General features: G+C 48.5%; 1 protein-coding gene across 3 annotated transcripts in view; it reads right to left on the minus strand.

Moving 5' to 3' along the window:
- PAK5 (p21 (RAC1) activated kinase 5) overlaps positions 1 to 8018 on the minus strand; it is a 192217-nt gene extending 184199 nt beyond the window's left edge. For all 3 annotated transcript variants that reach the window (XM_040351711.1, XM_040351710.1, XM_040351709.1), the window contains exon 1: positions 7867 to 8018. In XM_040351711.1, the coding sequence (XP_040207645.1) occupies positions 7867 to 8005 (139 nt within the window). In that variant the 5' untranslated portion in view covers positions 8006 to 8018. The remainder of the gene's footprint in view (positions 1 to 7866) is intronic.
- Between the last annotated feature and the right edge of the window lie 4360 nt (positions 8019 to 12378).

Consider the following 12378-nt stretch of genomic DNA (forward strand, 5'->3'; position numbering starts at 1 on the left):
TTGGCATTCATGGTTCCCTCAATGATCTGTAGCTCCCTAATGACGGCAGCACTCATGCAGCCCCAGACCATGACCCTCCCACCACCATGCCTGACTGTAGGCAAGACACACTTGTCTTTGTCCTCCTCACCTGGTTGCCGCCACACACGCCTGACACCATCTGACACCAAATACGTTTACCTTGGTCTCATCAGACAACAGGACATGGTTCCAGTAATCCATGTCCTTAGTCTGCTTGTAAACTGTTTGCAGGCTTTCTTGTGCATCATCTTTTATAAGAGGCTTCCTTCTGGGACGACTTGATGCAGTGTGCAGAGTATGGTCTTACCACTGACAGTCTGACCCCTTCAACCTCTGCAGCAATGCTGGCAGCACTCATACATCTATTTCCCAAAGACAACCTCTGGATATGACGCTGAGCACGTGACCTCAACATCTTTGGTGGACCATGGTGAGGCCTGTTCTGAGGGGAACCTGTCCTGTTATACCGCTGGATGGTCTTGGCCACCGTGCTGCAGATCAGTTTCATGGTCTTGGCAATCTTCTTATAGCCTAGGCCATCTTTATGTAGAACAACAATTCTTTTTTTCAGATCCTCAGAGAGTTCTTTGCCATGAGGTGCCATGTTGAACTTCCAGTGACCAATATGAGAGAGTGAGAGCGATAACACCAAATTTAACAAACCTGCTCCCCATTCACACCTGAGACCTTGTAACACTAACGAGTCACATGACACCTGGGAGGGAAAATGGCCAATTGGGCCCAATTTGGACATTTTCAGAAAAAAAGAATTTGGACATCTTCACTTAGGGGTGTACTCACTTTTGTTACCAGCAGTTTAGACATTAATGACTGTGTGTTGAGTTATTTTGAGGGGACAGCAAATTTACACTGTTATACAAGCTGTACACTCACTACAGTGGAACCTCGGATGACGAGCATAATCCGTTCCAGGAGAATGCTTGTAATCCAAAGTACTTGCATATCAAAGCGAGTTTCCCCATTGAACTCAATGGAAATGAAAATAATTAGTTCCGCATTGACTTCAATGACATGCAATACCGCATGTGGCCAGAGGGGGGGGGGGCGCCAGAGAGCCTTGGGAACAGCCGGAAATGCCAGAGGACAGCTCAGCTGACCTCGTTCGGCTCCAACGCCCCCCCACCTCAGGCCAAACGCGGTACTGCACACCGCTTTGGCCTGAATCCTGCTTGTTTTGTGAGACAACACTCGCAAACCGAGTTAGGATTTTTCAAAATACAGTGCTCGTATTGCGAAACACTCGTTAACCGCGTTGCTCACAATCCGAGGTTCCGCTGTACTTTACATTGCAGCAAAGTGTAATTTCTTCAATGTTGTCACATCAAAAGGTATAATAAAATATTTACAAAGATGTGAGGGGTGTTCTCACTTTTCTTAGATACTCTACATTAAGCTATAGATGTATTTTTCCAGGAGTTGTTTTTAGTATTTTTTTTTACTTTTGCGAATGTCGTTAAAGTACAAGGTGATCATGCAATGAAGGACCATGTTCAGAAGCTTCCAGTTACGGGGTGACTATTGTCTCCCTTGTGTGGTCCTGCGTTGTCACCCTGTCACAAGTCCCTATAGGTGTCTGCATGGTCACCTGTTGTCTCTATCAGTGGCACAAGCGACAGGGTGACAACACAGGAGGAGGCATGTTCCACTGTTGTCACTTTCCGACAGTCAGTCCAGAGCAACGTTGTTCAGCCAACAATGGAGCCAGTGAATGAAGACAGGAAGTGCCTGAAAGAGGCTGGATCAGACGCAATGAGATACAAAACAAAACAGGATAACAGATACAAAGATATTACTTTATGGGGAAAAATGGTTATGCTACAATGGAGATATGGATGGAGATATGGATTCAAAACCACTTTAAAATGTCCCTACCAGGTCCGTATGACTTGGGCAAGGGTGCTTTGTATGGTTTGTGCGAACTAGTAACTGGCCTGTTGGTATTTTTCTTTATAGGATGACTTTTGACAATTCAGTGGCATGGTGGTTAGCACTTCTGCCTTGCAGCAATGGGATGCTTGGCTTGGATCCTGACTAGGATACTGTCTGCATGGAGTTTGCATGCTCTACCTGTGGTTCTTCCCACTCTCTGAAGACGTGCTTGTAGTATAATTGGATCCTAAATTGGCACTAGTATGTGTGTGCAACCCCCTATGGTGGACCCAAGTGACATTCAGTTGAGTGGCTAATGTCACTTCTGGTATGTTTTTTCGGGCATGGAGCCACAGAAGTGTAAGGCTTCATAAAAACCTTACCAGGTTAACATACAATTCCCTGTAGATATCCGATAAAAGCCATTTTTTTCATTTTCGATTTCCCAAATCTGACCAATTTGGTGGCCTGTGAATGGCTTAGGATCAAACAAGGTGACCCATGGTGGGACCATCCAGTAAAAAGTGGGCTGAACAAGGTAACCTGTGTTGGGACCATCCAGGATAGAGAGGGCTGAACAAGGTAACCCGGGGTGGGAACATTCAGTATAGAGAGGGCCGAACAAGGTAACCTGTGTTGGGACCATCCAGGATAGAGAGGGCTGAACAAGGTAACCTGTGTTGGGACCGTCCATGATAGAGAGGGCCGAACAAGGTAACCTGTGTTGGAACCTTCAAGGATAGAGAGGGCTGAACAAGGTAACCTGGGGTGGGACCATCCAGGATAGAGAGGGCTGAACAAGGTAACCTGGGGTGGGACCGTCCAGTATAGAGAGGGCTGAACAAGGTAACCTGTGTTGGGACCATCCAGGATAGAGAGGGCTGAACAAGGTAACCTGTGTTGGGACCATCCAGGATAGAGAGGGCTGAACAAGGTAACCTGTGTTGGGACCATCCAGGATAGAGAGGGCTGAACAAGGTAACCTGTGTTGGGACCGTCCAGGATAGAGAGGGCTGAACAAGGTAACCTGTGTTAGGACTGTCCAGGATAGAGAGGGCTGAACAAGGTAACCTGTGTTGGGACCGTCCAGGATAGAGAGGGCTGAACAAGGTAACCTGTGTTGGGACCGTCCAGTATAGAGAGGGCTGAACAAGGTAACCTGTGTTGGGACCATCCATGATAGAGAGGGCTGAACAAGGTAACCTGTGTTGGGACCATCCATGATAGAGAGGGCTGAACAAGGTAACCTGTGTTGGGACCGTCCAGAATAGAGAGGGCTGAACAAGGTAACCTGTGTTGGGACCGTCCATGATAGAGAGGGCTGAACAAGGTAACCTGTGTTGGGACCGTCCATGATAGAGAGGGCTGAACAAGGTAACCTGTGTTGGGACCGTCCATGATAGAGAGGGCTGAACAAGGTAACCTGTGTTGGGACCGTCCAGGATAGAGAGGGCTGAACAAGGTAACCTGTGTTGGGACCGTCCAGGATAGAGAGGGCTGAACAAGGTAACCTGTGTTGGGACCGTCCAGTATAGAGAGGGCTGAACTAGGTAACCTGTGTTGGGACCGTCCAGGATAGAGAGGGCTGAACAAGGTAACCCGGGGTGGGAACATTCAGTATAGAGCGGGCTGAAAGAGGTAACCCGGGGTGGGAACATTCCGTATAGAGCGGGCTGGACAAGGTGAGCCACAGTGAGACTGTCCAGTAAAAGGATAGCTGAACAGGGTGAGCAATAGTGGTACCATCCAGTATAGAGGGTTCAACAAGGTAACCCATGGTAGGATTGTCCAGTATATGAAAGAGGCAAACAAGGTGACCCACAATGGAACCATCCAGTATAGGGAGGACTTCTGTACATAAAGTATCTTCATGGCCATAGACAAGACCACTGCCCTTGTGGTGGATAAGAGTTCGTATCAGGCAATGGTGGGACTGTCTAGTGAACAAAGTGCTAAACAAGTTGACCTATGGTGGGTCTAACCAGTATAAAGGGGCCTGCTCTCCATGAAAAATCAACCATGGCCATATACAACTTGTCTGTGTGATATAAAAGAGGTCATATCAACCAATGATGGGACCTTTCAGTATAGTGAGGGCTGAAAGAGGTGACCCATGGTGAGATTGGCTAGTATAGGGAAGGCTAGGAAGGCTGAAAAGGTGACCCACAGTGGGGCCATCCAGTACAGCAAAGCCTGCTCTACATGATATATCCACCATGGCCATAGACTACCAGGGATCTCCAAACTATGGCCCTCCAGCTGTTGTGGAACTACACTTCCCATGACGCATTGTAAAACTCTGACATTCACAGACACGGCTAGGCATGATGGGAATTGTAGTTTCTGAAAACAACTGGAGGGCCGTAGTTTGGAGACCCCTGGACTAGACAACTGCAAATTTGGTGCATAACAATTCATATCAACCAGTAAACAAGGTGACACATGGTGGACCTGTTCAGCAAAGAGAAGGCTGAACAAAGTTACACATGGTGGGCCCGTCCAGTGCAGAAAGGGTTGAACAAGCTGACCAGTCCAGTATAGAGGAGTCTTCTCTCTGTAAAATATCCACCAAGTTGACCAAACTGTTGACCATGTGCTGGATAAGAGTTCATATCAACCAGCATAGGGAGGGCTAAATAATGTGACTCATGGTGGACCAGTCCAGTCTAGAAAGACCTACTCTACGTGAAATATCCACCATGGCCATAGACAAGACAACTGCCTATGTGGTGGATAAGAGTTCGTATCAACCAGTAAAGAGAGGGGTAAACATGGTGATCCACAGTGGGACCAACCAGTATAGAGAGGGCTAAACAAGGTGACCCATGGTTGACATTACCAGTGTAGAGAGGGTTAAACAAGGTGACCCATGGTTAGCCTGTCCAGCATAGAGAGGGTTGAACAAGGTGACCAATGGCGAGACTGTCCAATGTAGAGGAGGTTGAACAAGGTGACCCATGGTTGAACTGTCGAGCATAGAAAAGGCTGAACAAGGTGAACCACAGTGACACTGTCCAGTGTAGGGAGGGTTGAACAAGGTCACCCGTGGTTGAACTGTCGAGCATAGAATGAGCTGAACAAGGTGACCCATGGCGAGACTGTCCAATGTAGAGGGGGTTAAACAAGGTAATCCATGGTTGAACTGTCCAGCATAGAAAGTGCTGAACAACGTGACCCATGGCGAGACTTTGCAATGTAGAGGAGGTTGAACAAGGTGACCCGTGGTTGAAATGTTCAGCATAGAGAGGGTTGAACAAGGTGACCCATGGTGAGACTGTCCAGTGTAGAGGGGGTTGAACAAGGTAACCCATGGTTGAACTGTCCAGCATAGAAAGTGCTGAACAACGTGACCCATGGCGAGACTGTCCAATGTAGAGGAGGTTGAACAAGGTGAGCCATGGTTGGCCTCTCCAGCATAGAGAGGGCTGAACAAGGTGACCCACGGTGAGACTGTCCAGTGTAGGGAGGGTTGAACAAGGTGACCCACGGTGAGACTGTCCAGTGTAGGGAGGGTTGAACAAGGTGACCCATGGTGAGACTGTCTAATCTAATGTAAAGGGGGATGAACAAAGTGGTCACCTTGTTCATCCCCCTTTACATTTCTATGTTCAGCATAGAAAGGGCTGAACAGGGTGACCCATGGTGAGACTGTCCAATGTAGAGGAGGTTGAACAAGGTGACCCGTGGTTGAACTGTCCAGCATAGAAAGTGCTGAACAACGTGACCCATGGTGAGACTGTCCAATGTAGAGGAGGTTGAACAAGGTGACCCGTGGTTGAACTGTCCAGCATAGAAAGTGCTGAACAACGTGACCCATGTCGAGATTGTGCAATGTAGAGGGGGTTGAACAAGGTGACCCATGGTTGAACTGTCCAGCATAGAAAGTGCTGAACAACGTGACCCAGGGTGGGATTGTGCAGTGTAGAGAGAGTTGAACAAGGGGACTCATGGTGAACCTGTCCAGTATAGAGATAGGCCTACACTCCATGAAATATCCACCACGGCCATAGACAAGACAATTGCCCATGTGGTAGATAAGAGTTTATATCAACCAGTATAGAGAGGGCTAAACAATGTGACCCACAGTGGCACCAACCAGAATAGAGAGGGCTAAACAAGGTGACCCACAGTGGGACTGTTCAGTGAAGAGAGGATTGAACAAGGTGACCCACAATTGGACTGTCCAGTGTAGAGAGCTTAAGAAGGTGACCTATGGTTGACCTGTCCAACATAGAGAGGACTGAAAAAGGTGACCCACGGCTCACCTGTTCAGTGTAGAGGGCTGAAGAAGGTGACCTAGGGTTGATCTGTCCAACATACAGAGGGTTGAAGAAGGTGACCCATGGAAGACCTGTCCAACATAGAGAGGGCTGAAGAAGGTGACCCATGGAAGACCTGTCCAACATAGAGAGGGCTGAAGAAGGTGACCTATGGTTGATCTGTCCAACATACAGATGGCTGAAGAAGGTGACCTATGGTTGATCTGTCCAACATAGAGAGGGCCGAAGAAGGTGACCCATGGATGATCTGTCAAACATACAGAGGGTTGAAGAAGGTGACCTATGGTTGACATGACCAACATAGAGAGGGCTGAAGAAGGTGACCTATGGTTGACACGACCAACATAGAGATGGCTGAAGAAGGTGACCTATGGTTGACACGACCAACATAGAGATGGCTGAAGAAGGTGACCTATTGTGAGCCCGTCCAGTCTAGAGAGGGCAGAACAAGGTGACCCATGGTGAGCCCGTCCAGTCTAGAGAGGGCAGAACAAGGTGACCCATGGTGAGCCCGTCCAGTCTAGAGAGGGCAGAACAAGGTGACCCATGGTAAGCCCATCCAGTCTAGAGAGGGCAGAACAAGGTGACCCATGGTGAGCCCGTCCAGTCTAGAGAGGGCAGAACAAGGTGACCCATGGTGAGCCCGTCCAGTCTAGAGAGGGCAGAACAAGGTGACCCATGGTAAGCCCATCCAGTCTAGAGAGGGCAGAACAAGGTGACCCATGGTGAGCCCCTCCAGTCTAGAGAGGGCAGAACAAGGTGACCCATAGTGAGCCCGTCCAGTCTAGAGAGGGCAGAACAAGTTGACCCATGGTGAACCCGTCCAGTCTAGAGAGGGCAGAACAAGGTGACCCATGGTGAGCCCGTCCAGTCTAGAGAGGGCAGAACAAGGTGACCCATGGTGAGCCCGTCCAGTCTAGAGAGGGCAGAACAAGGTGACCCATGGTGAGCCCATCCAGTCTAGAGAGGGCAAAACAAGGTGACCCATGGTGAGCCTGTCCAGTCTAGAGAGGGCAGAACAAGGTGATCCATGGTGCCTCCAGTCTAGAGAGGGCAGAACAAGGTGACCCATGGTGAGTCCGTCCAGTCTAGAGAGGGCAGAACAAGGTGACCCATGGTAAGTCCGTCCAGTCTAGAGAGGGCAGAACAAGGTGACCCATGGTGAGCCCGTCCAGTCTAGAGAGGGCAGAACAAGGTGACCCATGGTGAGCCCGACCAGTCTAGAGAGGGCAGAACAAGGTGACCCATGGTGAGCCCCTCCAGTCTAGAGGCCTGCTCTCCATGAAATATCCACCATGGCCATAGACAAGACAACTGCCCATGGGGTGGATAAGAGTTGCCATGAACCGCGGTGACGAAGGCGAAATATTACCAACCGGTAGTGAAAAAAGTAGTAAAATGCAGATATTGGGGGAAATCTGCAATATGATGGATACATGGTTACTGAGGGGGGGGGGGTTGCTGCAGGGGGGGGCAGAGGGGCTCATCTTTGGGGGACACAACAAATCACATGACATGGGAGCATGCTGATGGGGCAGACATAGACGGTAGCGTTGTAGAAGGTGGGAGAACAATAGGGATGGGATGGAAGCGGCGGGGCCGGGATGCGGTGCGGGGAGGATGCTGTGTGGTCCAGCCCGGGGAAGGAGGATGCGGCTGCCGCCGGGACACGTACCCGCTGCCGTCATGAAATCCGTGACATCCCGCCGGCCGCCGGCCCGTCCGATCACTCGGCTCTCTGCGCCATCTTCCCGCTGATCCCCGGGGTCCGGGCATGTGCCGGCCCAGGCTGCTCGCTCCCGACCGACGGCCATCCCACAAACGGGGGAAGAGATTGCACGGGGACGCGCAGCCCGAGCGCGGGGGCGCGCCTGTGCAGGCAGGGATGGATGGGAGGGAGGGGGAAGCTGCTGGGGACTTATTAGTGATGGAGCATATTCATCATCAGTGGAGGGGAACATGACCCAAAACTGCCCGACAATTGCATAGAGGCACAAAAAATACAATGATTTAAAGCGATCTTTGCATTAAAGGAATATTCTACCTTTACCCCCAAAAAATTATCATTGCACCCATTTTGATTGATGAAGAAATGTGCATTCATTATACCCTCATCAGTGGATCTGGACATATCCCAAAACTATCCGACAATTAGATATAGGCACAAAAATACAATATTACAAAGTAGTGTGATGTTGATCTTTGCATTAAAGGGATAGTCTACCTTTACCCACAACTAATAATAATAATAATAATAATGCATGCACTTATATTGATTGATGAAAAAAAAGTGCGTTCATTATTTTCTTGTATTGGAGCCTGCAATGCATTGCAACTGTGATGGGTGGATGGCAAGTGCAATGCTCTGGCTCCTGTAGACGATTCCTCCGGCCATGGGGGGCGCACCTGTGCAAGCAGGGATGTGGGGAAGGGAAGGGAGCTGGTAATGGAGAATAACCCAATAGGCACAAAAGATACAATGTTTTAAAGTATTGTGATATTGATCTATGCATAAAAGGGATAGCCCCCCCCCCCCCCCCTCTTTGCATTACAGAATTAGCAAACTTTTTGCAAAAAAATAATATATGCACCCATATTGATTATTATTTTATTTTTATTTTTTGCATTGGAGCTTGCAAAGCATTGCAGCTGTGATTTGTGGATGGCAAGTGCAATACTCTGGCTACTGCAGACTATTCTTCCAGGCGCACCTGTGCAGGCAGGGATGAGGGGAAGGGAGGGGAGCTACTAGTGCCTTATTAGTGATGGAGCAAAGCCTTCAGTAGAAGGGAACATGACCCAGAACTGTCCGACAATTGGATAGAGGCACAAAAAAATACAATGTTTTAAAGTAAAATTTGCATTAAAGGCATAGGGCCAGATCCACATACATTTCGATCGGCGTAGCGTATCAGAGATACACTACGCCGCCGTACCTTACCTGGCGTATATTCGAATCCTCAGCGAGTTTGCGCCGTAAGTTACGGTGGCGTAGTATATTTCTGGCGGCGGATTTCAAATTGGGTGGGTTGGGGGCGGGTTTCATTTAAATGAAGCACGTCCCCGCGCCGAATGAACTGCGCATGCGTCGTCCAGAAATTTCCCGCCGTGCTTTGCGCGAAATGACGTCGTAACGACGTAAATTTTGAACTTAGATGTGAGTTACGTCCATCCCTATTCACGGACGATTTACGCAAAATGACGTGGGAACGACGGCCATACTAACATGGCAAGTCTATCTATACGCCGCAAAATACCAGCTTTAACTATACGCCGGAAAAAGCCGACTACAGACGACGTTAGAAAATGCAACGGCCGCGCGTACGTTCATGGATCGTCGTAAATCGCTAATTTGCATACCCGACGCGGAAAACGACGCAAACTCCACCCAGCGGGCGCCGAAGTATTGCACCTACGATCCGAAGGCGTACGAAGCCGTACGCCTGTCGGATCGAACCCAAAAGCCGTCGTATCTTGGTTTGAGGATTCAAACTAAAGATACGACGCGGGAAATTTGAAAGTACGCCGGCGTATCAGTATATACGCAGGCGTACTTGCTCTGTGGATCTGGCCCATAGTCTACCTTTACCCCCAAAAAAAAAAACATTGCACCCATTTTGATTGATGAAGAAATGTGCATTCATTATTTTCTTGTATTGGAGCCTGCAAAGCATTGCAACTGTGATGGGTGGATGGCAAGTGCAATGCTCTGGCTCCTGTAGACTATTCCTCCGGCCATGGGGGGCGCACCTGTGCAAGCAGGGATGTGGGGAAGGGAAGAGAGCTGGTAATGGAGCATTGCCTTCCTCAGTAGAGGGGAACATGACCCAAAACTGGCCAACAATTAGATATAGGCACAAAAAACACAATGTGTCACACAAACACTATTTTGGGGGGGGGGGGAAACACTTTTTTTATTTAAAAAATAAGAGAACAGTAAAGTCAGCCCAATTTTTTTCTTTGATGTGAAAAATAATGTTATGGCGAGTACATTTATACATAACATGTCATGTAGGGATGGTCCTGATGTTTGACTCGAACATCAGGTGTTCGTTTGTTCATAGAACAGACAAGCATATGGGGCACTCGCGGGAAGTTCACCCGCCGCGATGCGCCCCATAATGCACTGCGAGATCGCAGTGCATTGAAGGCTGCTGACTGGCCAAAGCATGCACCTGACCTGTATGCTTTGTCCAATTACAGCGTGATGTGCTGTGAGAGCCAAGATTGGCCAAAGGCTCAGGGGCTAAGTCCATGCCCCACACTATATAAGGCTGCTTACAGGGTGGCCGTCTATAGTGTTATGAATGAAGAGAGATTAGGCAGGTTAGTTAGTGGATTCGTGACTGCGACATTGCGGCGGACTGATCGGACATTTTTGACACTTTTTTTTAGACCATTGACATTTATACAGCGATCAGTGCTATAAAAATGCACTGATTACTGTATAAATGTCACTGGCAGGGAAGGGGTTAACACTAGGGGGCGATCAAGGGGTTAAATGTGTTCCCTAGGGAGGTGTTTCTAACTGTGGGGGGAGGGAACTGACTAGAGCAGGAGAGAGATCGCTGTTCCTGGTCACTAGGTCACTAGGAACAGACGGTCGCTCAGGACTCCCCTGACAGAATTGGGATCTGTTTGTTCACATTGACAGATAACCGTTCTGTCTCTCTGTGGAGCGATCGCGGGTGGCCGGCGGACATCGTGGCCGCCGGCCACGTGCATCAACTCCCCCGCAGAGCAGCAGGCGTGAATGCATCTGCTATAGCTGTTTAAAGGGCTGACACGTGGCTACGGCGATTTACGGGAATGAGCCGACCCGCCGCAGTATAATGACGGTAGCTGGTTGGCAAGTGGTTCATTTTACTTTGACACCCGCAGCGATTCGCAGATGTCAGTTTGATGCGAGAAACCCGCACAGTGATCGTAGGGTTTAGCGCATTGCAGAAGTGTGAACCCTGGACTTAGAAAATCTACCCCAGCACTGCAAATTGAAGAACTCAAGCTTAGTCTGTTAACCACTTAAGACCCGGACCAAAATGCAGGTAAAGGACCTGGCCAGTTTTTGCGATTCGGCACTGCGTCGCTTTAACTGACAATTGCGCGGTCGTGCGACGTGGCTCCCAAACAAAATTAGCATCCTTTTTTCCCCACAAATAGAGCTTTCTTTTGGTGGTATTTGATCACCTCTGCGGTTTTTATGTTTTGCGCTATAAACAAAAATAGAGCGACAATTTTGAAAAAAATTCAATATTTTTTACTTGTTGCTATAATAAATATCCCCCAAAAATATATAAAAAAAAAAATTTCCTCAGTTTAGGCCGATACGTATTCTTCTACCTATTTTTGGTAAAAAAAATCGCAATAAGCGTTTATCGATTGGTTTGCGCCAAATTTATAGTGTTTACAAAATAGGGGATAGTTTTATTGCATTTTTATTAATATTTTTTTTTTTACTACTAATGGCGGCGATCAGCGATTTTTTTCGTGACTGCGACATTATGGCGGACACATCGGACAATTTTGACACATTTTTGGGACCATTGTCATTTTCACAGCAAAAAATGCTATAAAAATGCATTGTTTACTGTGAAAATGACAATTGCAGTTTGGGAGTTAACCACTAGGGGGCACTGAAGGTGTTAAGTGTGACCTCATATGTGTTTACAACTGTAGGGGGGGCGGGGCTGGACGTGTGACGTCATTGATCGTGCTTCCCTATATCAGGGAACACACGATCAATGACAGCGCCACAGTGAAGAACGGGGAAGCTGTGTTTACACTCACCTCTCCCCGTTCTTCAGCTCCGGGGACCGATCGCGGGACTCCAGCGGCAATTGGGTCCGCGGGTCCCGTGGCCGCGGTCACGGAGCTTCGGACCGGGCACTTAAAGAGGACGTACAGCTACGTGCTTGTGCCCAGCCGTGCCATTCTGCCGACGTATATGTGCAGGAGGCGGTCCTTAAGTGGTTAAATGACATGTGTGCTTTGTCCCTGCTTCCCACAATCCCCTGCTTGTAAATCATATGCTTTCCAAAAGTAAAAAATATAAGCTTCTGTGCACATTGCCTGGGAATCTTATGCCCTGTACACACGATCGGTTCGTCTGATAAAATCGGACGAACCGATCGTGTGTGGGCCCCATCAGTTTTTTTCCCATCGGTGAAAAAAAATAGAACCTGTTTTA

Source organism: Rana temporaria, chromosome 4 (assembly GCF_905171775.1).
Source record: "Rana temporaria chromosome 4, aRanTem1.1, whole genome shotgun sequence".
NCBI classification, from domain to species: Eukaryota; Metazoa; Chordata; class Amphibia; order Anura; family Ranidae; genus Rana; species Rana temporaria.